Consider the following 26,332-nt stretch of genomic DNA (forward strand, 5'->3'; position numbering starts at 1 on the left):
CAGGGCACCAAGCCAAAACTAAGCTGTTTATCTGAGCTTTCAAGAAATCAGGATTAGTGCTAACAGCTGAATTTCTCAGTGTAGGCCAGTGTAGATCAGCATGATAATGAACTTCCCTCTGCCTTAATCTTTAGTCAAGAAGAGTAACCTGAAGTTAACTAATCAATTCTTTTTCTATGTTCTGTCTCCCTTATAATGGAAGCAACTTTGAAATCAACCATCAGCTTTTCATTTCTAGTTCCTGCCCTCTTAAACTCTTTTTCTGTCCAAGAAACCAAACTTCTCAGCTTGGCTCTTTGGAACATTTATTTTATGGAGCAGAGTGTTGTCTAATTCTAGAATAAAAAAACAAAATTAAGATCTTTACATTGTAATTTTACTTTTTTAGCACTATAAAGGTGTATTCATAGTAGGAAACTTTCTGGATCACACCCAAAGCCTCTTGATGGACTATTATACCGCTGTTAAATTGTGAGAACATTTGGTGGAGTCGTAGATACTAAAAGCATTAAAGGAAATTGTTAATCTTGGGCAAGTATTGTGGCACAGAAGGCTAAACAACTGCTTAGGGTGCCCTGATCCCATATCAGAGTGCCTGGGATCAGGTCCCACCTCTGCTTCCCATCCAGCTTCCTGCTAAGGTGCCTGGAAGGCAGCAGATGAGGCCCAAGTCCTTGGATTCCTGTCGTCCATGTGGGAGACCCAGATGGAGTTCCTGGCTCCTGGCTTCAGTCTGGGCCGGGCCCCTGGCTATTGCAGACATTTGGAGAGTGAATCCGCAGTTGGAAGATCTCTCTCTCTCTCTCTCTGTGTTACTCTGCCTTTCAACTAACTAACTAAAGCTAACTAACTAGCTAACATTTCTTAAAAAAATTTGTGTCTGGTAATCTTGGCTATGTAAATCTATTCCAAAAGTCCCTGGGTCCCTTCAGGCGTGTGGGTTTAAATGAGATTTCATTAGCTTGTTACCCAAATTTCACTGCCTCATTGCCCCCACCTGCTCGTACAGAGCTCTGCAAAGGCTCTGGGGACCCCAGGGAATAGCTAGAGCCTATGCCCGCCCCTTCAAGTGTTTGCAAAGTGTCCATGCTCAGCGGGCACACTCACCCTTTTGCCACGCCTTTGCCTGTGCTGTGCTGCACAAAGATCACCTCTTCATGGGGTGACCAATCACCCAGTCTTCCTGGTGCTGGGGGGCTTCCTGGGATGGGGCACTTTTGGTGCAAAAACTGGGATAGTCCTTGGCAAACTAAGGTGACTTGGTGTCCCCTGCTCACTGTGTGGGGGTACCTCTAAAGCTGTTCAAGTGTTAAGTCCTCAAATGGGGTCTATTTTGTCTACTGGAGACAAGGATAGTCCTCCTAAAAGAGAGACCTGGTGGACTGCCCAGAGAATTGAGGAAGCAGAATATTTTTGTATGTGTTCGGGGGACTCTTATGCCTGATAGCAGGAAAGTGAGAAAACAAATCAAAGACTGCATGAGATGGGGCCAGTCTGTGGCATAGCAGATTATGCTGCTGCCACATGGGTGCTGGTTCACGACTCGACTGCTCCACTTCTGACCCAGCTCCCTGCTAATGTGCCTGGGAAGGCAACAGGCCTAAGTACTCGGGCCCCGCCACCAACGTGGGAGACCAGGAACAGAGTTCCAGGCTCCTGGCTTCAGCCTGGCCCAGGCCCGGCCATTGCAACCATTTGGGGGGTGAACCAGCAGATGGAGGTATCTGTCTCTCCCTCTTTCTTTGTAAGTCTGCCTTTCAAAAAAATAAAAATCTTTAAAAAAAAAAAAAAAAGATTGTGTAAGAAATGAATGAGTCTGGGTCTGGACAGGAGGTGCTGGTTTGGGAAATGTGAGCCCTTGGATGGTGCTGGAGTAGCCATGGCCATGGGGGTGGACTGGATGGTCCAGCTGATCCATAAATAGCACAAAAGCCTGAGGCTCATGATATGGAGGTCAACAGGTAGAACTAAAGGAGTCCAGAAAAACATTGAGGGGAGTGGCCAAAGAGAAAGCAGGAAAACCAGGCTATAGTTCCAGGATCTGTCCTTGGTAATAACTAATTGATACTGATGGATCATTCTCCATGTCCACCAGGTAGACCTCTCCCTCTTCTTCCATCCCAGGTGCCTAAGAAGTGTGTGCATGGAGGGGTCTGTGTGTGAGTGAGTGTGTGTGTGTGTGTGTGTGTGAGTGATGGAGGTTCTGGTGCGTGCAGTTCAGAGCTACATATATCTTCTCAGACTTTCATTTTGGCGAGTTTTGTCTATTTGTGGTGATGTAGCACAAATGATGTCCAAGCTGGGAGGTGCCCATGCTAATCATACACGTGCATTTGGCAACAAAGAGCTTCATCATCACTTTGAAATACTAGCCAAGGAAAAGTTTGATTGTCTCTAAAATCCATATGAAATATTCTCAGGAGTCTTGTCAATGAAAGAAACGAAAGAGTATTTAAATACAATTGCTACTATTATAAGTGTTTGGTATAGAAAAGATGATTTACTTTTCTTATTGCCTACAGGTGCCAAGAGTTTCCTCTCATGGAAAGAGATCACTGTTAAAGGGACCGTTATCAGCACTTGCATCAGCTACAAAACTGAAACTGAAAAGCTGGTACATTTCTCAAATGTTACAGGGGAGGCCTGTGGAGCAGCCTGAAGGTGCCTCTTGGGATTCTGTAACTGAGTACCTGATTCAAGTCACGCCAAGGCTTCTGATCCAGCGTTTTGCTAAGGTGCACGCTGGGAGGCAGTGGGTGATGGCTCGAGTGCGTGGGTTCCTGCCACCCACGTGGGAGATCAGATCGAGTTTGAGTCTCCTGACTTCAGCCTGACCCAGCCCCAGCTGTTGTAGGCATTTGAGGAGTGAACCAACAAATCAGAGATCTCTTTGTTTCTCTCTCTGCCTTTCAAATTAAAAGATCCTATTTTAAAAAATAAAAATAGAAAGTGTTACATATTATAAATTCAGTGTTTAGTATCTCTTCTAATGCAATATAGTTCACTTGAACTTCTACCGTATTACATTTTATAAATAAATTGTCTGAGGCTGACATTAAGGTATACCCAGTAAAGTTGTCACCTGTGACACTGGCATCCCAGTGTGGCACCAGTTCGTGTCCCGGCTGCTTTATTTCCAACCCAGCTCCCTGCTAAAGGCCTGGGAAAAGCGGCAGAAGATGGTCCAAGTGTTTGGGCCACTGCTGCTTTCATGGGAGACCTGGAAGAAACTCCTGGCATTGGCCTGGCCCCACCCGGGCTGTTGTGGCCATTTGGGGAGTAAATCAACAGATGGAAGATCACCCTCTCTCTCTGTCTCTCCTTCTCTCTGTAAATTTGACTTTCAAAATGCCCCTTTAATTTTTCTTTCTTTCTTTTTTTTTTTTTTTTAAGATTTCTTTGAAAGTCAGAGTTATACAGACAGAGAAGGAGAGTCAGAGAGAGACAGAGAGAAGTCTTCCATCTGCTGGTTCACTCTCCATTTGGCTGCAATGTCCAGAGCTGCGCTGATCCAAAGCCAGGAGCCTCTTCCAGGTCTCCCATGCAGGTACAGGGGCCCAAAGTCTTGGGCCATCTTCTACTGCTTTCCCAGGCCATAGCAGAGAGTTCGATCAGAAGTGCAGCAGCCAGGACTCGAACTGGCCCCCACATGGGATGCCGGCACTGCAGGCGGTGGCTTTACTCACTATGCCAAAGGGCCAGCCCCTCTAATTTTTCTTAAGTCCTCTAATGAAAAAAGTGTCAGAGAGTACTGTTCCTTTTTTTTTTTTTTTAAGATTTATTTATTTATTTGAAAGGCAGAGTTACAGAGAGGGAGACAGAGAGAAATAGAGAGATCCTCCATCTGCCAGTCCACCCCGAAAATGGCCACATGCCAGGAGTTTCTTCTAGGTCTCCCACAGAGGTGGCAGGGGCCCAAACCTTTGTACCATCATCCACTGTCTTCCTAGGCACATAGGTAGGGAGCTGGATCTGAAGTGGAGCAGCTGGAACCCGAACTGGTGCCCATGTTGGATGCCGGCACCGCAAACAGTGACTTTACCTGCTATGCCGCAGCCCGGCTCCCAATGTTCCTTTTGTTTGAGGTTTGTTTCTTTATTTGGAAGTTAGGATTAGAGAGAGAGAGAGAGAGAGAGGGTCTTCCATCCGCTGATTCACTCCAAATGGCTACAATGGTCAGGGCTGAGCCAAGAGCCTGAAACTCCAACTGGCTCTCCAGCATGGGTAGCAGGAGTCTAAGTACCTGGGTTGCCATCCACTGCTTTCCTGGGTGCACTAGCAGGGAGCTGGATCAGAAGGAGGGCAGCTGGGACTCGACTCTGTGGAGAGCACTGTTCTAGCCCGGCCCCCGGCCCTGAGTTACAAGGAAACAGGGACTCAGTCAGGCTGAGTGAACCATGCAGGATCACAGTTAATCACTTCCTCATTAACCAGCTCCTGCTTCTGGCTTTCTGACCCCTCCTTAACCACAGATCCAGAAAACATCACCCATCCCACCCAAGCCCAGCTCAGATCAGACTTCTGTGTCATAGTCCATCCAGTCTGCACCTGCTCCAAGGCTTGAGAAACCGTTCATGTTAGGAGGTGTGCCCATCCCCACTGTGGGAGCAGAGACACCAGGAACTCGCCATCCTGATCCCTTGCATCTTGACCCTGTCCAAAAGCACACCCAGCCTAGCCTTGACCTGGAACCCAGCACTGCTGTGAAGCAGTGGGCAGTGCCCAGTGTTGGCAGTGATACCAGGGCCAGCGGGGCCCTGGGCCAGGCAGCCATGCTGTCTTCCCTGATCCAACTCCCCAGCTTGATGTAGACATTTCTTGGCTGAAAAGCCTCCAAACCTGGTTCTTGGGCACTCTCAGAGGATCGGTGAGCTTGAAGCAGGGAGTGTTGGCTTCTGTTCCTTGCCATCGAGAATCCGACCGATACAGAGACTGGTACCAGAGTGGATGTAGGCTACTGACTCTCAGGAAAATGGGGTGGAGGTGGTCCTTGGCTGTCTAATCTTTTGAGACTGATGGTAGAAGTGGAGCAGCCGGGACTTGAACTGGCGCCCATATGGGATGCTGGCGCTGCAGGTGGAGGCTTAGCCTACTGAGCCACAGCACTGGCCCCGAGACTGATGGTAGAGAAAATGCATCTAGTATTAAGCTCTGAGACTTCAGCAGCTGAATGGGTACTGTTTGCAGCCCATGTCACTTGGAACTGAATAGTGGCTATGGCCAAAGGACATTCAATGGATATGAAGAGAATAAGGACAGTGTGTATGTGTGTGTGGGGGATTCCTATCGACCAGTAGTGGATGCTTGGCAGCTCTCTTTGGATTTAGAAGACTATCACATATACATACACTGCTTTAAGTCATTATCTTTTTATAAAAATTTTTCTTATTTTCATTTTATTTGAAAGGAAAAACAGACAGAGAGTACATTTCCATCTCATGGTTCACTCCCCAGATGCCTGGAAGACCTGGGGCTGGATCAGTCCAAATTCAGGAACCAGGAACTCCATCTGAGTCTCCTTTGTGGGTGGCAGGGACTCAAGTACTTGAGCCATCACCTGCTGCTTCCCAATGTGTGAATAAACAGGAAGCTTGGTCCGCAGTGGAGTAGCTGGGACTTGAACCAGGCGCTCTGATATGGGATACTCGTACTTTGAACCTGAGACCGGGGGAAAGATCGAAAGCCAGGTGACCACATACCTGTATAGCTATCATGAACTGAGTCCATTCCAGTTAGGCATAAAGTGCCCAATAGCACTTCCTTCCCCAAGAGGTGCTGGTACATTGTAAGAACAGGCCTGAGCAGGTCCCCAAGAAGCCAGAAGTAGTGCCTCTCCAGGCGTGTTTAGTTCCATTTTATTGCCACCATTTCCTCAATTCTCAAGCATGGCCTTAGGAGGAACTCTGCGACTGAGACTAAGGAGGACCACGTTTGAGCTTGGCTTACAGAGAGCGTCAGTGGAGGCGGCACGGCTGCGCTTCAAAGCAGTCTTCCCCAGGGGACAGAAGTTCGAGTTGCACTCTTGTGGTTCTCTGTTGTGAGAAGAGTCCATACCAATCCAGGCGATCACGGACTTAGACTGGTGATGAGGAGGTTTGGGAGAGAGACTAGACCTAGAAAGTGCCCCATGCCTCACCGCGAAGGAAGCTCTAATAAGCAGGCGGACAAGAAGAGCTGCCTGTGTGTGCAGGGCGAGCTCCTTCCCAAGCCAGTGCCTGCTTCTGGAAGTCTTGAATAACAGGGCCCTGCACTGGGACAGAGGCCATCATCAGCTCATCGTGGGCCTCCCTTCTGCAAGATAGACAAGACCATTGCCCCTGGGGAAGGCCCACTTAACAAGGAATCCCTGTAAGAGGCTTTATCCCGTCTGTGACCCAGGGTGTCAAGACCATCGGGCAGGGGCTCATACCGGATCCAGATCTGCTTTTTTCCACCAGTCATGCTTCTACTACCATCACCACCCTACAGGAGTTGACCAAATACCTCCTGCATCCACCTGGTATCTTACACATCTTTGGACTGGACATCTGCCCAACGGTCTGACTTCACACTGAAAGGACCGAGCGTCCTATGGGCTCCGCTAGCCTCATTGTGCACCCCCCACAACCGGAAGCGGCTGGTTTTATGGAACAGTGGGATGGCTTCTAGAATGTTGGGCTTCTAAGCCAGATGGAAGGCAACAGCTTGAGCACTTAAGATTCCACTTACACTTGGAACCAGCAATTCTGGGTGGGTCCATATCCTCCTCGTGAGTTCCATTTCTATTTACCTGGACCAGTCAATTTTCCTGTTGCTTGCAACTAAAGACTCTAAGTAACACACTGTGCCTTCTATTCTAATAGTTGGGGTGGTGATAAATTGGCTTCCTCCGCTATTAGTCTGTAAACTTGGAAGGCTGCTCTCATTTCTAATATCCTCGCATTCCTCGTCGCACATAGAAGTGTCTTTCACACAATGTAGGATACATGCTGCAAACTTGCAGACTCGGCTCTATCCGAACTGCATGTATTTTGATCCATCTAAAGTATTTTTTTTTTTACTTAGTTGCCAACATTTTAAAAAAGATTTATTTATTTGAAAGGCAGAGTTACAGAGAGAAGGAGACACGGGGAGGTGGGGGAGAGAGAAGCTGGGGTGGGGGAGGGGAGAGAAAGAAAGATAGCAAGAGATCTTACATTCCGTGGTCCACTCCCCAAGTGGCTCTAATGGCCCAGGCTGGGCCAGGCGAAAGCCAGGAGCTTCATCCAGGGCTCCCATGTGAGTGACAGGGGCCCATGTCTGGGCCGTGTTCTGCTGCTTTCCCAGGCGCATTAGTAGGGGGCTGGAGCAGAAGTAGCTGGGACTGGAACCAGCACCCGAGGTATCTTAACCTGCTGTTGTCACAACGCTGGCCCCCGTTGCCAACATTTAAAAGCCATGAGATTTCACAAGAAATCCACATTTCCACATGCTCTTGAAAACATCTGAGGAGCTGGTCACCTTAGGCCTGCATTTCTGTAACCATCCCTTTCAAACAAAACATGGGCACTTTTATTTTATTTTTTTAATATTTATTTGAAAGAGAGAGAGAGAGAGGGAGAAAGTGATCTTCCACCCACTAATTCACTCCTCAAATGGCCACAACAGCCAGGACTCCCACCAGGGACTCCCAGTGGGTGGCAGGGCCACCTGCCCATTCCATTGTCTTTCATTACTTACCTGGGCCCAGTGGGTATGTAAATTTATCACCTTGGGTGCTCAACTGAATCGTACTGAATGCGTTACTTTGGCAATTAGTGCTTCTATATTAATTTTCATTTCGCATGTGTTTCTTCCTCCTAATTGGATCGACACAAGCCTTTTGGTGGGCAGAATCCTGCTAACTGTTATTTCTCGAAATCACTTCTCGGTCGTCACATACTTAAGTAGCCTTACGTGTGTACGACCTCCAGACCCGGCCTCGCCCCGCCTGCGAGCGCCCCCGATTTGGGGAGCCTGGGATTTCATCGCCGCGGTCGCTTGCCTGGGCTACACTGGGACCAGGTGAACTCGGCAGGTAAAGGTATTAAAATCCTTTCGCAGTGACAGACACACACAAGGCGCCGAAGCCGACCGCAGGTGGGCTGCCGCCTTTCCCGCGGCCAAAGTGAGCGCCAAGTTCGGGCCGCGGGGGCAGGTGCCCGCGAGAACCCGGAGGCCCTCCGGGTGGGGCCGCCCCGCCGGGGCCCGGCAGCCCGGGGCGTGGCGCGGACGCGGTCCCCGGGCCACTCCGGGAGTCCCAGGTTTCCGGGGGGCTCGTCCCGCCGCCCCTCGGGGACACTCGGGCACTTGCAGCATCACTTTCCCCACGCGGGCGGGAAGGGGGCGGCATGTCGGGGCTCCCCTGCCTTCCTCTCCGCCATCGGGGAAGGGAGGCGCCGGCGGAGGCCCTGCCGAGGCCGGGCGAACCCCGGGGCCTTCGGCTGCGGGTGCTGGGGCGGGGGCGGCGCGCCCCTCTCTCAGCGCCGTCGGCGGCGCCCCCAGCCCCGGAGCGCCGGGCCCGGCTCCCCCGCCCCCGACTCGGCGCTCCCGCGCGCCCTCTAGCGGCCGCCGCGCGGCCTCGCTCCGTCCCAGGCTCGTCGGCGGCGCAGCTCACGTGACCGCGCTCCGGGCCTGCGGCCGCTGTCGGTTCCCCCAGTCACCGAGCGAGAGGGAAGAAACAAGATGGCGGCTGAAGGCGATCCGGAGTGGGGCCCCAGCAATTCGGACTGAGCCTTCTCCCTCCACCCGCTTCCGCCGGCCGGGCCCCTCCCGCCCGGCCCCGCCGGCCTCCCCGCCCGGCCCCGGCGCCCCCCCACCGCCCCCACCCCGCGCCCGCCCCTCCCCCTCCGCTTTCCCTTCTCCCCCCCCCCCCGCCCCGCGCCTCGGCTCCGACATGAGGGGCCGGCGGGGCAGGCCGCCCAAGCAGCCCGCGGCTCCCGCTGCGGAGCGCTGCGCCCCGGCCCCGCCGCCGCCGCCGCCGCCGCCGCCCACGTCCGGACCCATCGGGGGGCTCCGCTCGCGGCACCGCGGCAGCAGCCGGGGCAGGTGGGCCGCCGCCCAGGCTGAGGTGGCGCCCAAGACGCGGCTGAGCTCGCCCCGGGGGGGCAGCAGCAGCCGGAGGAAGCCGCCGCCGCCGCCGCCGCCGGCCCCCCCCAGCACCAGCGCCCCGGGCCGGGGGGGGCGAGGAGGCGGGGGCGGCAGGGCGGGGGGCGGGGGCGGCGGCGGCCACCTGGCCCGGACCACCCCGGCCCGGAGGGCGGCCAACAAAGTGGTGTACGATGACCACGAGAGCGAGGAGGAGGAGGAGGAGGAGGAGGACATGGTCTCGGAGGAGGAGGAGGAGGAGGAGGAGGACGGCGACGCCGAGGAGACCCAGGACTCCGAGGACGACGAGGAGGATGAGATGGAGGAGGACGACGATGACTCCGATTATCCGGAGGAGATGGAAGACGACGACGACGACGCCAGTTACTGCACGGAGAGCAGCTTCAGGAGCCACAGCACCTACAGCAGCACTCCAGGTACCCACCCGGCCCGGCGGCTGCAGCCTGCTTCCCCGCCGCCTCCCCCTGCCCTGCTCCCTCCCTCTCGAGCGCCGGGCATCCTGCTCCGGCCTCCCCACCCCCCACCCCCAACCCCCCGGACGGAGGGGAAATGCGACGGCACAGCAAGTGGCAAAAAAACTAGGAAAGAGGCGCATTGTTCAAAATGGAGATTGCATTGTTGCAGTTTGCAGGCCACACGCTCGCTCGCCCTCTTTCTCTCCCCCCCAGCCCCCTGTTTTTCCTCTTCAGAATTTGTGCCAGTGCGGTGGCTCCACCGGGCAGGATCGAAACTTTGGCACACGCCTATCCATTGCATTCATTTTTCTCCCCTTGTTTTGGTGTGTTTTTTTTTTTTTTTTTTTGGAATGAAAGAAGCCTCTTGTTTTGCAAAAACCTCTTTGCATTTCTAATGTGGGCTCTTTGAGATTTTTATTATGTATCCCTTCCTTAAAAGGGAATTAAGGGTTGGGACAGATTGTGGCACACAAACACGCACAAAACACGCTTCTCTTCGCACGCCTAGCTGGGCAGCTTAAAAAATCGCGTGAAAGAGATGGGTCGGTGGACTGAGTCGGAAGCCTTACCTGGTCCCGTGTTTGTTTTTATGCTTGGAGGGCTAATGGGCCGGTGCAACAGTTGCTAGTCAATTGCTGATTAAAAAGCAGAGCAGCAAAGCGCAGGGAAGCAACCTTGGAAATGCGTCCGCTTTCCCAGAGCACCTTGGTGAAATCCACGGCCGGAGTGCAGAGGGGCAGGCAGGGCCGCCGCCGCCCCCTGGTCCCTGGGCTGCGCTCGGGCTCAGCCGCCTCGCGTCACCTGTTGCGGAGGCCGTGGAGGTAGCTGATCGGGCAGTCGGCCTTGCCGGAGATGAACTTTTTGGATCGCTTCTCAGTTCCACGGCAGAACGAGCAGATCTGTTACTAATTTTGTCCTTTTCCGTTTTGTTTCTGAAGAAAAAAGCCCTCCCTGGCCCTGGAGTGAACGCTGCTCCGAGTGTTCTCAGAAAGTTTCTCTAGGAGATGCATTTGGTTAAAAACACTGGCAGCTGCTGCTTTGTGTGAACTGTGTAGTTGTGGCTTACTAAATTGTGAGGGGAAAAAAGAAGTAACTTGTAGCAACACTCTGCATGAGCTTTATATATTGTTAATCTCCATGAACTAAATTACAATTTGGTGTTAAGAACGTTTACAAAGTAAAGTTTATGAGGAAATGAGTTATTTTTAGGGAGACTAGGGTAGTAGAAGCAGTTAGAAGGAAATGTTGTTTTTGTTTTTTTAATAAATGCTTACATATGGGGGAAGTGTGGGTACTAACAGGTGCACGCGCACTTAGATTGCCCTAACATTAAATGAAGAAAGGTAATTCATTTCTTTGGGCTGACAGGACAGCTGCCTGTCTTGTTCCCAAGAACCGAGCGTCCGGCGCGGTTGTCTCCTGTGTAGAAGGAGCTAGATGCAAGTTTTGTCATCTCCTGTGCCAGTAGTTTTCACTGAGCAGTCGCACGTTCATCCTCTGTGTGCCGAGTCTGGCGTGGAATCCTGGAGACTGACTGCCACCACTGCAGGAAGTTTTCAGGTTAGAGCTAAGGCATGCTGGCAGGCGGTTCCGCTAACTTTCACTCCCATCTGAAGGCCCAGCAAATCATGCTTAGGGGGGTTGATGGTTGTGTTGAGTTGAAGTACAGTTTGTGGTGAGGCTTCCTGTTTTTTTTTTTTTTTTTTTTAAGTACTTGAATATTTGTGATACTTCCTTGACATTTTGTTTTTCTTAGCGACACTGGTAGCCTAATTTGTGTGTGCTTGTCCTATCCATATATAAAATTAACTCCTTAGTGGTAGGTATTGATGTTATACTCCCTGTAGCTCTAAGCCAGTGTTTGGCATGTAGCAGGTGCTCATCAAAGATTGGTTGGGTACGTAATTATTTGTTAGGTGAGAACTTGCAGTTGATGAAGTTTTGGTTATTCTATAATGGCAGGCGTAACTCCTAGACATTTTGGACTTGGGGAACTGAAAGTTGGTCTGATGAGATTCTGATGCTCGCTTTGAGCAGTTCATGTTCAGTCATGGAGTTACTGTTCCCAGTGCTGTTTCGCCTTGCTTCCCAGGTATTTTCCTTCCTTTACTCGATGTGGTATTAACTGGGATGTTTTGCCTTTGGATACACATTATTTCTCAAGATTGTGGTAAAAATTGATGCTCCGTTGTGGGATCTAAACTTTGAGAATATGTCCGCTTGCCCAGTGAGTGGCACTGCTTGCTGACAGTGAGTGTCAGCTGCTGGTTTCCATCGTTTTGTCGTCTGGACTTCCCAGGAGGGAGGCTGTCAGGTCAATGTGTGTATGCATTGGAAAAAAAGAAAACTTTTAGGACTGGTTTAAGACATCCCACGTACACATGACAAAATGTGGTTGGTGGATTTGAATCCTGTTGTACTGTTAAGGCTAAATGAGGCATATACTTTATTGGTAATTTAGAATATTTGATTAATTTTTAGTTTAGAATGTTGGCTTAGCTACTAACATTAAATCCCTGATGTAGGCAATAATCTCTTCATCTGTTGGGTACTTTGTAGGTAATTCCAGAGGTCTTCAAAAAGTTCATGGAAAATATCTCTAATGCAAACAGTATGGATTTCAAGATTGTTTTGTGCCTAAATAATTTGTCTTTTAATTCCATTTTCCATGGAGTTTTTGAAGTATCCTTATACAGCTGTTGATATAGTCATAGATTTAAAAATGTTTATTCATTGGAGAATATTTTCTTCTTATAGAGAAAAATTTTAAAATAGGGATGACAACATATTACTAATGCCAAATTGAAATCATTAGGTTTGCTAAAGCTGGAGGCATTTGGCTGAATAAAGCTTTGATTTATCTGAAATTTTTAAATGGAGAATTCTTCCAGCTTACAGGTTTTATGACAGACTTTTGTCAGTGCACTGCAAAGGATTTGTATTGGAAATCTGGTCTGAATACGCAGCTGAGAAAGTTCTGACCACTCTTTGAAGTTAAGCATTTGCTTATTTTAAGAAATTAAATTATGCTTGAAACAGAGTGGTTCTTGCATGTCATTTGTGTGACTTCTGAGAATACTTACCTGAAATTTTGAAATTTGGAACCTCTGATGATTTCAGAAAGCAAAACTTCTGGTGGTTTCTGGGAGAGTGAGTGACTATGTCCTCTAAGGAAGATGACTGTTGGAGTTTGGCCATGAATGGATCTATAGATCACCCGATTAAAGCATTTGTTAAGAGTTTGGCAAGTCTTATTTCCACCAGTGTCAAACACCTCAGTATGAGTGGGATTCCTGATTGCTACAGGTTAGGTACAAAGTGCTGGGGGAGACTTCAAGGCAAGGCAAGATCAGACCCTGTTGAGATGTGTGTGGGCGTGAGCCTGTGTGCTTCCTGCAGGGGCCTTGGACTATGGGGCCCGGAGAGGGAGGGCCGCAGAGGGAGAAGTGTGGGCAGTTGCAAGTAATGAGTTTTGCTGGAGCCTGAGGATGTGAGTAGGAAGCAAACTGTTAAGCTCTGTGTGTGCTGCGTTGGGCAGTACCTGGAGAACCAGGCTAGAGTCATTGTACTTTTCCTCCCTCATTGGTCCAGTAAGCATTAGGCCTCAGGCATTTTTTACTCCCCAGCACCCAAGGGGTATGCTGGATTCCCACAAGCACCTCGCGTAAGCATGAACCAAACCAAGTCACAGCAATGCTGTTGAGCCACGGTATTTCCTTTTCCTTTTCTTGCTGTTTGAGAGAATTACCCAGGAAGGTGGTCTGAAGCCCTCTTTCTCTCAAACCCATTTCATATATGTTTAATTTTAGGGGTTGAGATCAGTCAGAAGATGTGGAAATGGTAGGGTATGATTTCAGTGGGAATTTAGCCTGGCTTCTGTCTGCAGGATGGGTCGGAGGAGAGGGAGATAACTGCTGGGATCTGGATGGTTTTGTACTCCTGGGTGGAAGACCAGTCTAGCAGGTGCATCAGAGTCGCCTTGACATAACCAAAGTGATATGAGAGGAATGTGTCAGCTGTGCCTCGGCAAGGATGGTAAGGCTTTCAGTAGCAGTGGGGACGCCAAGATTGTAAGGAAACACGTGTCGGCACCGTGGCTCAACAGGCTAATCCTCTGCCTAGCGGCGCCGGCACACCGGGTTCTAGTCCTGGTCGGGGCGCCGGATTCTATCCTGGTTGCCCCTCTTCCAGGCCAGCTCTCTGCTATGGCCTGGGAGTGCAGTGGAGGATGGCTCAAGTGCTTGGGCCCTGCACCCCATGGGAGAGACCAGGAGAAGCACCTGGCTCCTGCCTTTGGATCAGCACGGTGCGCCGGCCACGGTGGCCATTGGAGGGTGAACCAACGGCAAAGGAAGACCTTTCTCTCTTTCTCTCTCTCTCTCACTGTCCACTTTGCCTGTCAAAAAAAAAGGAAACACGTGCTGTGTTTTCAGATAACAGTACCTGAAGAGGCTAAACAAGAGGATTAAATGCAAGGAAATGAGAGCAACTTGAGCAGCATAGTTTGTGAGTAGTGGAGAGGCGTATCCTAGTATGCAATAATGACCAATCTTGCATACAGTAGTGTGTCTGGTTCAGTGCCTGTTTGATCCTCACCCATAGGCAGATGCAGACATGGAGTGCTTGTTGAAATGGTGTGTGCAGCAGCAGTGGGGGATGTTAAGGCCCGGAGCTCTGGACTCTTCTCTCCAGTCCTCCTCTGCCTTCTCCTGAAGGCTCTGCTTTCCCTGTGACTGCGGACCCTTGGAAATGGAGATGGGGGCGGGGGGCAGCCTGGGCGGCACAGATAGGGGCCTCTTCCCACCTTGCTCTCAGCTAGGCTTAAATCCCCATTCCTATGAGAAGCCTCTGGCACTGACCCTCATTAACCTAATTTTTTCATGCTTTTGGGTCTTTAAAATAATAAGCCTCAAGAGGCAGAATATTCTTAAAAAAAAAAAAAAGCACAACATATACATGCAGAATATGCTTTAAAAGATTAGAGTCTCATGGCTTCTGCCTGGCGTAACCTAGGCTGTTAGGGCCATTTGGGCAGTAAACCAGCGAATTGAAGTTCCCTTTCTAACTCTGCCTTTCAAATGAATACATAAATCATTAAAAAACAAAAAAAAAACCCAAAAGAAACAGATGGAAGACTCAATCCCAACCACTCCAATGTGAGATGCAAGAGTCCCAAGCATTAGTTTAACCTGCTGTGCTACAGTGCCCACCTCCTTTATTATTTTTAAAAATTTTGCTTATTTGAATGGCAGAGGGAGAGAATATGAATGTTTCTAGCCATTGACTCGCTCCCCAAAATGTCTGCAATGTCCGGGGCTGGCTAGGGGCCTGAGTTTGGAGCTTAGAACACAGTTGGAGTCTCCCTTATGGTGTCAGGAACCCAACCACTTGAGCCATCATTGTTGCTGCCTAGGGTCCACACTAGCAAGAATTTGGAGTCAGGAGCTGTGCCTTCGACACAAACCCAGTCACTCTTACATGGACCTGAGCATCCCACCTGTGTCCTAACTGCTAGGCCAAATGTCTGCTCCCTAAAATTATTTTGATATGTTTTTCTACATACCAAGTTATATTATTCAGATATTATTTTTTGATTTCTGGATGGTTTTAAAAACAGTAACAGTAATAGTTAACATTTATTGGACATTTAAATTGCTGAATGATTTTCTTTTTTTTTAATATTTATTTATTTGAAAGTCAGTGAGAGAGAGAGAGAGAGGGAGAGAGAGAGGTCTGTCTTCCATCCACTGGTTCACTGCCCAAACCAGCCACAATGGTAGGAGCTGCACCGATCCGAAGCCAGGAGCCAGGTGCTTCTCCTGGTCTCCCATGCAGGTGCAGGCCCAAGGACTTGGGCCATCCTCCACTGCACTCTTTGGCCACAGCAGAGAGCTGGCCTGGAAGAGGGGCAACCGGGACAGAATCCGGCACCCCTACTGGGACTAGAACTTGGTGTGCTGGCGCCGCTAGGCGGAAAATTAGCCTAGTGAGCTGCGGCGCCGGCCTCCAGAAGGTTTTTATCACCCTAAGAAGAAACCTGTGCCTATAGAAATTTTTCCACATTCTTATTTCCTGCTCCCATCCTCTGACAACCACTAACCTAGTTTCATTCTCTGTTGATTTGCCTCTTCTGGACATTTCTTGCTTTTTTTAAAATTTTCTTTTTTTTAATCTTTTTTTTTAAAGATTTATTTTTTTTTTATTTGAAAGAGTTACTCAGAGGAGGGGCAGAGAGAGAGAGGTCTTCCATCCGATGGTTCACTCCCCAGTTGGCCACAATGGCCGGAGCTGTGCCAATCCGAAGCCAGGAACCAGGAGCTTCTTCTGGGTCTCCCATGTGGGTGCAGAGGCCCAAGGACTTGGGTCATCTTCTGCTGCTTTCCCAGGCCATAGCAGAGAGCTGGATCGGAAGTGGAGCAGCTGGGTCTTGAACCAGCGCCCATGTGGGATGCCAGCACTTCAGGCCAGGGTGTTAACCTGCTGTGCCACAGCGCTGGCCCCTAAAATTTTTTTAAAAAAATATTTTGTTATTTATTTGAAAGGCAGAGTGGTAGAGAGGGAAAGGCAGGGATATCTTCTACTGGTTCACTCCCCAAATGCCCACCCCATTGTAATAATGCAAAGTAATACTTTATCAGTTGTTATGGTAGATGAGGATTTAACCTTAGGATTCTCTTTACCCTCTCCTTATCCTCTCATTGTAAAGATAACATGATTTTTGGATAAATTGGGGATTGATTATAGCATTTTGACTATATAAATTATTTACTGTATTATCCTATGATGATGGAATGTTTTCAGAAGTGGGAATAATTGGGGCTGGCTCTGTGGCGTAGCGGGTAAAGCCGCCGCCTTCAATGCCGGCATCCCATATGGTCACCAGTTCTAGTCCCGGCTGCTGCTCTTCCGATCTGGCTCTATGCTATGGCCTGGGAAAGCAGTAGAAGATGGCCCAAGTCCTTGGGCCCCTGCACCTGTGTGGGAGACCTGGAAGAAGCTTCTGGCTCCTGGCTTCTGATCGGCACTGCCCCAGCTGTTGTGGCCATCTGGGGAGTGAACTAACGGATGGAAGACCTCTTTCTCTCTCTCTCTGCCTCTGCCTCCCTGTAATTCTGCTTTTCAAATAAAATAAATAAATCTTTAAAAAAAATTGGGACTAATTATTTTCCTGTCTTATTAATTAATTAATAATTATATTTCCTGTCTTATTTTTTCTTTTGCTTAATATTGTTAGCCCAGTTTACTGTGAGGTCTTTAAAATCCCTTAGTTGCTTATTGCTTTCCAAACTCTCAAGTTTAACATTTCCATATTTTGCCTTGTTGCTCTCCTTCTGCTTCCCACAGTGCCCTCGCCCTTGCCCAGACTGGTTGCTCTCTAGCTCCATTGAACGTCACACTGGGAATTCCGTTTGCTGCTTTCCCATGTTGATGCTCTGTTTTCTGGGCCCTACATCTTTCTTGGTTTACTTTTTTTTTAAGCACAAGCTTGGTTGCTTCCTAATAAAGAGTGTGTGAGAAGTAAGCTCTTTTTTAATCATTATTTATGTGAAAAATGCCTTTTAAGGGTTTATTTATTTGAGAGGCAGAGGCAGAGAGAGAAGTCTTCCTTTCACTGGTTCACTCCCCAGGTGGCTGCAATGGCTGGAGTTGGGCCAATCTGAAGCCAGGAGCTTCTTCCGGGTCTCCCGCATGGGTGTAGCCCAAGGACTTGGGCCATCCTCTACTGCTTTCCCAGGCCGTAGTAGAGAGCTAGATCAGAAGTGGAGCAGCCGGGCTGTGGTGAAGTAGGTTATTCCTCCGCCTGCGGCACCAGCTTAAAGCCATTTGAGGAGTGAACCAACAGAAGGAAAACCTTTCTCTCTGTTTCTTTCTCTCACTGTAACTCTACCTCTCAAATAAATAAAAATCTTAAAAAAAAAAAAAAGTGGAGCAGCCAGAACTCGAACTGGCGCCCTTATGGAATGCAGGCATTGCAGGCAACAGAGGATTACTTGCTACGCCAGGATGCTGGCCCTGAAAAGTGCCCTTTTTAAGCCTAATACTTGGACAGTTGCCAGGGATAGCATCCTAAATAAAAAACACAAAAATTCATTGAAGAAATAAAGCAGTTTCACTTGCCTTATTGTTTTCCAGCGTTTTGTTTATTTAAATTTCTGCTTACTTTTTATTTATTCGAAAGGAGAGAAGTAGATCTTCCATCTGCTGGTTCATTTCCCAGGTACCCTCAACGGCCAGGGCTGGGCCAGACTGAAGCCAGGAACTGGGAACTCAGTCCAGGTCTCCCTTTTGAGAGGCTGGGATCTGAGTACTTGAGCGATTGTAGCAGGAAGCTGGATTGGAATCGGAGGACCTGGATGTCAGGTGTCCCAGGTGTCCGCCTCACCGTTGTGCCAAACTCCTGCCCTGGTGTCTCAGCATTTAGTTTTCTGTTGAGAAGTCTGTTGCCCTCTGATTTTATCATTCACGTTTGTCCTGTTTTTCGCCTTTCTAAAGCTGTTAGGTTCTTTCATGGCAATTTTGCTGTGATCTCGTATCCCTCTGTATAGGTCTTTTTTCCTTCCATTGATTGTGCTGGGTGCATGGTAGGCCCTGTGTATCTAGAGACTCGTGACAGTTCTGGGAGCATTTCTTCTGTTCACAATTTTCTTCCTCAAATTTGCTTCTTTCAAACTCCTGTTTAGATGTTGGATCTTTTACACTGATCTTACTATGGTTTTTATCTTTCTCATCTTTTAAAATTTTTTTAAAACAATTTATTTATTTATTTAAAAGGCAGTGTCACAGAGAGGCAGAGGCAGAGAGAGAAAGGTCTTCCATCCACTGGTTCACTCCCCAGATGGCCACAATTGCCGGAGCTTTGCCAATCTGAAGCCAGGAGCAAGGAGCTTCCTCTGGGTCTCCCATGCAGGTGACCTGTATTCCCAGGCCATAGCAGAGAGCCAGATCAGAAGTGGAGTGGCCAGGACACAAACCGGCGCCCGTATGGGATGGATGCCAGCACTGCAGGAGAAGGTTTAACCTACTGTGCCACAGAGCAGGCCCCTGTCTCATTCTTTATCTGTGTTTTTGGTCTGCTTTCTGGAAAATTTGTTTCTTCTAAGCCTTCTTTTTAATCAGTTTTTTATTTCTACAATCAGATATTTAATTTCCAAGAGCTATTTTCTCTGTTCCTTTTTCATAGCATCCTGTTCATTGATAAAATATTTTCTTGTATTTCTCTGGGGATATAAATAATAAACAATTACTGAGACTCAATTTACGTATACAGAACAGTTCATCTTTTTTATTGTACAGTTATTTTAGTGTTTATTATTTTTATCTACTTGAAAGGCAGCATGACAGAAAAAGATACCTTTCATCTGCTAATTTGTCCCCAAATTCTTCCAACATTTAGAGCTGGACGAGGCTGAAGCCAGGAGCTGGGAAATCCATCGAGGTACCCCAAGTGGGTGGCAGGGCTCCAGATATCTGGGCCATCATCTGCTGTCTTCCCAGGTGCATTAGCAGGAAGCTGTATTGGCAGTAGAATGGCTGGGACTAAAACTGGCTCTCTGATATGGGATGTAGGCATCCCAAATGGTTACCTAACTCTGCACCATGACACCTGCCCTAGTAGTTCACTCTTCTTCTTTTTTTTTCTTCTAATAACTAAGTAATGTAGTCCATTATGTGGTTGTACCACAGTTGGGTTTATCTCACAAGGACATTTGAATTGTTTCCACATTTTAGAGATTGTGAATAAAACTGCTGTAAACGTTCATTTACAAGTTTTTGTGTGAACATATGTTTTAATTTTTTGTGGGTAAATACCCAGGAGTGGAATTGCTGGGTTATATGCTAAGTGCATTTTAATTTTCAGAAACTGCCAAACAGTTTCCCAGAATGGCTTTTTGTTTTTTCAAGAAGCTGGTGAAGGCAGGGGAAAGAAGATTCAGGGTCTTGGGACCAGCACATGCAAAGAATGAGGGAGAACCCTGAAGGTTCCAGATGGGAGTGCTGGGATGGCGTGAGTGTTGTAGGTCTCGGGCTGCGGACTAGCACATGACTAGAGTGGGGTAAGCATGGATTAAGGGTGTTAGGCTTAAGTAGGTCAGGTAACATCTTTATTATTTATTTATTTATTTTTAAGATTTATTTATTTGAAAGGCCGAGTTAGAGAGAGAGTCTGTCTGCCATCAGCTGGTTCCCTCCCCAAATGCGGTAACAGCCAGGGCTGGGTCAGTCTCAAACCAGAAGCCAGGAGCTTCTTCCGCTCTCCCACATGGGTAGCAGAGGCCCAAGCATTTAGGCCATCTTCTTCTGCTTTCCCAGGTGTGTGTGGGGTTTGAACCATATAGAATGCTGGTATCTCATGCAGCAGCTTTGTCCGCCACACCACAGTGCTGTCCCTCATGGTGACTTCTTGTACTGGGTTGGCATAAGCAGAATAGAGAGAAATAATTCAGTGATTAGAATGATGTCTTAGTGATAAATGATTAGGGTAGGACATGGTAATGAGCAGAAAAAGGAGTCAAGGATGAATTGACTCCTGAATCTCCCTGTTTCCTTTCTTATTTCGCCTCACCATGTGTTTGATCCTCAGGTGTTGTTGGATTCTTTGTGGCTCTCCCACACCTTCAGCTAATTATCTGTTCCGGTGATTGCTCCTAGTTGCCTGTCCATCGCCTTCTCCAGCTGGCTTTCTCTAATCATCATGTGGTCTCATTATCAAATATTGGGGGAGGGGCTGGTGCTTTGGTAGTAGGCTAAGCCTCCACCTGCTGTTGAGCATCGGTTCAAGTCCCAGCTGCTTCTCTTCTGATCCAGCTCTCTGCCATGGCCTAGGAGAGCAGTAGAAGGTGGCCCAAGTACTTGGGCCCCTGTACACACATGGGAGACCCAGAAGAAGCTCTTGGCTCTTGGCTTCAGATTGGCCCAGCTCTAGCCTTTGTAGCCATTTGGGAAGTGAGTCAGCAGATCACAAAGATCTTTCTTTCTCTCCCTCTTTGTTTGTAATTTTCTCAAATAAATAAATAAATAAATATTTTTTAAAAATTGGGGGATTTCCTACATATCTTAATTACTGATTTCTAATTTAATTTCATTATGTTCAAAGAACATATTTCATAGGAATTTGATTTCTAAAATTTTTTATTTAAAAAATTTAAACATTTATGTGAAAGAAAGAAAGGGAGACAGGCAAAGATCTTCCTTTTGCTGGTTCACTCCACAAATGCCCACAACAGCTGGGGCTGGGCCAGGCTTACGCCCGGAGCCCTGAACCCAGTGTGGGTCTCCCATGGCCTCCTAGGTTAGGCATTAGCAGGAAGCTGGAATCTGCAGCAGAGCCAGGATATGGGATGTGGACATCCCAGGCAGCGTCTTACCCACTGTGCCAAATGCCTGCCGCTGTCAGATGTTTTCAGAAGTTCACCTTGCATCTGGAAATACGGGGGTCTAGGTGCCTGTGCCAGGTGGGCTTGAAAAGAAGATGTACGCTGCTGCTGCTGGGTGAAGTAGTCCACGAGTGCCAGTCCGGTCGGTTGGTTGACAGTGTTCAGATCTGGTTCTTGCTGATTCTCTGTCTTAGCTGTTCTATTGATTACTGAGAGAATGAATGTTGAAGTCTACAGCTATTGCTAAGCCTTTGTCTAATTCTTAGATTTCCTGTGTTTTGAGGCTCTGTCCACCAACCTTCAGGAAGGATTGCTTTGTCCTCAGTATTTTGATCCTTCTGTCATTACCTCCATATTGGTTGAGTCACTGGACTGAAGTGGATTGTGATTATCTGGTGCCTCCCTTCCTTCGAGCTCACTTCAGGGAAGGGAGGGTCCCCTTCAGTCTCCCTCCCTTCTGTGCACTGGCTCAGGCAGCACAGCACAAGGTCACTGTTGAATGAGTCAGCCTCTGGGTTCTTTTCCATGCTGTTCATTATGGTAGCTATTTAAATTTAAATAAAGTAAAATTAAACCTTTTGTTCTTCAGTACTGTAGGGACATTCCTTGTGCATAGTAGCCACAAGTGGTTAGTGGTCCGGTATTGGAAAAACTTCCGCTTGGACTGGCTGCACTGTTACCTAATGTCTGTTTTCTTCTGGATTTTTTTTTTGGGGGGGGGGGAGATTTATTTATTTATTTGAAAAACAGTTAAAGAGAGATCTTCCATCTGCTGGTTCACTCCCAAATGTCAGCTGGTCCAGCCTGAAGCCAGCAGCTTGGAACTGCATTAACCAGCTGTGCCACAATACCCACCCCAATAAATTTTTTTTAGCTTCATTTATTTCATAGGCAGAGGGGGTGGGGAGGGGGAGAGAAACAGAGAGAGAGAGAGAGAGAGAGAGAGAGAGAGATCCCCAAATGCTTGCAAACAAGCTAGGGCTTGGACCAGGACTAAACCAGCAGCTCAGGACTCCATCTGATTCTCCCACATGGGCGGTAAGGGGACCCAGATACTTGAGCCATTACCTGCTACCTCCCAGGGGGCACGTTGGCAGGAAACTGGATGGGATGGGAACCAGACCAGCACTCAGTTATGGGCACTATGACCTGAGATGTGAGTGTTGCAGGTGGTGACTTAACCACTGTTCCACAATGCCTGCCCTGAGAAATTTGATAACTCGGGGCCGGTGCTGTGGTAAAGCTGCTGCCTGCAGTGCCATCGTCCCATATGGGTGCCAGTTCGAGACCTGGCTGCTCCACTTCCAATCCGGCTCTCTGCTATGGCCCGGGAAAGCAGTAGAAGATGCCCCAAGTCCTTGGGCCCCTGCACCCATGTGGGAGACCCAGAAGCTCCTGGCTTCGAATCAGCACAGCTCTGGCCTTTGCGGCCAGTTTGGGAGTGAACCAGTGGATGGAAGAACTCGCTCTGCCTCTGCCTCTCTGTAACTCTGACTTTCAAGTAAACAAATAAAATCTTTAAAAAAATTTTTTTTGATAACTCAGAATTCCTATATTGTAGAAGTTTAAAACTTGCTGTGTTAACTGAAAAGTGAAAAACTCATGTATCCTAGTGTTTCTGGGTTCTCCTATATAACGTCTCATTTTTAGGAGTCATTTCTAATTTATTTAACAATTAATGTTCAGAGAAAAGATGTTCCCCTTTTTGAGTGGAATCCCATTGTTACCAAAGTGATACTAAATTGTAACTGTGAAACCTCCTGAGATTTGCTAAGAAAATTAGTGATTAGATTCCTGTGCACTCCTAAATATGTTCTGTAGTTCACACACTTGGGAGGTGGCCGGGGCAAATGAGTCATTGAATGGCACTGCGCAGTAGGTGCAGTTTCTGTATTTTACAGAAATATGGCTTCCTCTTGATTTAAGTGTCTTCATGTTGCCTCCATTGAAGTCTGTTTATAGTGTGTTCTACTTAGGGAACCTAAGAAGTATTTCAGAAATGCACTTATTAGGCTGTGTGGAATTTCTCTTGTCCTTTTTCCTTTCTAATACTTGCTTAGCTGTATTGAAACTTGCCTGAGGAAGTAGTCCAGCATTTCAGATAGGTGTTTTCCCTGTTCCTTTAGACACTGAAGTTGTTCCCCACTCTTCTTAAAGACTTAGTAAATTACTCTTTTTTTTTTTTTTTTTTTTTTTAAGATTTACTTTATTTTATTTGAAAGGCAGAATTAGAAAGAGACGGGGAGAGACAGAGAGAAAGACCTTCTATCTGCTGGTTCACTTAGCAAATGGCTGCAACAGCCATGGCTAGGCCAGACTGAAGCCAAGAGCCAGGAGCTTCATCTGGGTTTCTCACATGGGTACAACAACCCAAGCACTTGGACCATCTTCTGCAGATTTCCCAGGAGCATGAGCAGGGAGCTGGATCTGAACCAGCTGGGACTTGAACCAGCTCTCATAAGGGAAGCCGGTTGCAGGCGGCAGCTTAACCTGCTGTGCCTCAACACCAGCCCCTAGCTGTTTGTTTTTCTGGTGGAAGAAGTTTCTGTTTACTTTATTGAGTATATTAATCATGAGTGTTGAATTTTGTTAATTGCTTTTTAAATTTTTTTTTAAAAGATTTATTTATTCGAAAGGTGGGGTTACAGAGGCAGAGAGAGAGAGAGGTTTTCCATCCACTGGTTCACTCCCCAAACGGTCACAATGGGCAGAGCTGGGCTGATCCAAAGCCAGGAGCCAGGAGCTTCTTCCGGGTCTCCCACGTGGGTGCAGGAGCCCAGAACTTGTGTCCTCTAATGCTTCCCTAGGCCATAGCAGAGAGCTGGATCAGAAGTGGAGCAGCCAGGACTCAAACCTGCACCAAATGGGATGCAGGCATTGCCTGCTATGCCAAAGTGCTGGCCCCTAGTTGCTCTTTTTTTTGTAGCTGTTGAGATGTTCCTGTAGTTTTTCTCTTTAGTCTGTTGATGTGGTTTGGTGAATTATGCTGATTGATTTTCAAATGTTGCAATCCAGGAGCTAAATCTCACTTGCTTGTCATGTTTTATTCTTTTTAGATATTGTTTAGCTTGCTGGATTCTCATCTATGGTATTTTTTTAGGTTTTATATGTCTTGTGTTTATGAGGGGTACTGGCCTGTGGTTTTTTGGTAACGTCTCCATCTGATTTTGTTTCCAAAGTAATGCTGGTGTCAAAATGGGTTGGAAAGTGTTGCTTTTTTCTATTTTCTGCAAGAGATTTTGTAGAATTGAAATTGTTTCTTCCTTAGAAGTTTGGAAGAATATGCCGGTGAAGCCATCTGGGCTTGGAGTTTTCTTTGTTGGAAGATTTTAAATTGTGAATTCAATTCTTTTAATAGGCTATTCCAGTTATAAATTCCTTTTTGAATGGGTTTTGATTGTGTCTTTAAGGAATTGGTTCCTTTTATCTGTGTAGCTGGATTTGTGAACTAAAGTCGTTCATAGTATTCCCTAATTGTCCTTTAAATATCTGTAGAATCTACAGTAATGTCACCTTTCTTGTTGAAATTTTTGTGTTCTTTTAAAAGAATTTTTCCCAGATTTATTTATTTGAAAGGCAGAGTGACAGAATAAGAGAAAAATCTTTTTTTCTTTTTTTAAAGATTCATTTTATTTATTTGAAAGAATTACAGAGAGAGGTAGAGACAGAGAGAGAGGTCTTCTATCGGCTTGTTCACTCCCCAGATGGCCTCAACGGCCGGAGCTGCGCTGATCCAAAGCCAGGAGCGAGGAGCCCCTTCTGGGTCCCTTGAGTGGGTGCAGGGGCCCAAGGACTTGGGCCATCTTTCACTGCTATCCCAGGCCATAGCAGAGAGCTGGACTAGAGGAGCAGCCGGGACTAGATCCTGCACCCAAGTGGGGTGCCAGGGCTTTAACCTGCTGCGCCACAGTGCCAGCCCCAGAAAAATCTTTCTTCCATTGGTTCACTTTCCAAAGGGCCCACAACAGCCCACGGTGGGCCAGGCTGAAGCCAGGAGCCTGGAACTCCATCTGGGTCTCCCACCTGGGTGGCAGGGGCCTAAGAACTTGGGCCATCTTATGTTGCCTTCCTGTTCATTAGCAAGGAACTGGATTAGCATTGAGTAGTTGGAATTTGAACCAGAACTCTGATATGAGATGCTGGTGTCACCAGCAGTGGCTTAACCCTCTGAGGCACAGTGCCATAATGCCAGCCCCCTTAAAAATGTATTCTGATTGACATGTAGTACTTGTACATTTTTGTGGAATTTAGTGTAATACTTCAACATACGTATTAAATCGGGTAATTATTTCCATTTCCTCATCTTTAGGTTTGGAGTACTACTTCATGTAGTGTATATGGATAATGCATTATTGTGGAGTACCTCACTTTTCACTATTTTTTTCTTGGTCAGTTTGTCCAGAGGCTTATCAGTTTAGTTGATCTCTTCAGAGAGGTATCTTTTGAGTTCATTAATTTTTTGTGTAGAGCTTTTCTCCCTTCCTCCCTCCCTCCCTTCCTCTCTTCCTCCCTTCCTTCCTTCCTGTTAGTACCAGGGCTGGCACTGTGGCATAGTGGATAAAGCCTCCGCCTGCAGTGCTAGCATCCCATATGGGCACCAGTTCGAGACCCGGCTGCTCTGAAAGAAGCTCTTGTCTCCTGGCTTCAGATTTTTTTTTTTTTTTTAAGATTTATTAATTTATTTGAAAGAACTACAGAGAGAGAAACTTCCATCTTTGGTTCACTACCCAAACGGCCACAACAGCCAGACCTAGAAGCCTGGAACTTCATTTGGGTCTCTTACATGGGTGCCAGGGGTTCAGGTTCAAGTACTTGGGTCATTTTCTACTGTTTTCCAAGGCTCATTAGCAGGGTGCTTCTTCTGAAGTGGAGCAGCTAGACTTGAACTGGTGACCACGTCGCAGGTGGGGGCTTAACCCTCTTCGGCACAACCCTGGCCAGCTTTTACTTTTCTAACTCATTGATCTCTGTGCTGGCCTTCATTGTTTCCCTCCTGCTTGCTTTGGGCTTAATCTGTTCTTGTTCTAGTTTCTGAAGGGAGAAGCTTAAGATCATTGACTTGAAACCTTCCTCGACACATTTTTTTTTAGCTGTCTCAATTTTAGATATGTTGTATTTTCATTTAGTTCACAGTATGTGTGAGTTACTCTTTGTCCTGTGGCTTGTTTGATATGTGCTTTTACTTTTCAAACCTTTGGAGGTTTCCCAGATACATTTTTGGTTGTGTGTTACAGATTTCTAATTTAACTCCATCATCAGCTTACTTGGTGTGACTAAGTTTAAGAACACTGAGAATTGTCTTATGGCCCGAAGCATTATCTCCTCTAGCGAATGCTGCATCTAGGACCTCCACCTCAGGCTCCCACGTGGGTGGCTCAAGTACTTGAGCCATCATCT

General features: G+C 47.6%; 1 protein-coding gene across 13 annotated transcripts in view; it reads left to right on the forward strand.

The window, feature by feature from the left end:
- The first annotated feature begins 8,893 nt into the window (after nucleotides 1–8,893).
- Nucleotides 8,894–26,332, forward strand: part of BPTF (bromodomain PHD finger transcription factor) — a 137,847-nt gene continuing 120,408 nt past the window's right edge. For all 13 annotated transcript variants that reach the window (XM_062174940.1, XM_062174943.1, XM_062174950.1 and 10 more), the window contains exon 1: nucleotides 8,894–9,521. In XM_062174940.1, coding sequence (XP_062030924.1) covers nucleotides 8,894–9,521 — 628 coding nt within the window. The remainder of the gene's footprint in view (nucleotides 9,522–26,332) is intronic.

The sequence above is a fragment of the Lepus europaeus genome, chromosome 18 (genome assembly GCF_033115175.1).
Source record: "Lepus europaeus isolate LE1 chromosome 18, mLepTim1.pri, whole genome shotgun sequence".
Taxonomy (NCBI): Eukaryota; Metazoa; Chordata; class Mammalia; order Lagomorpha; family Leporidae; genus Lepus; species Lepus europaeus.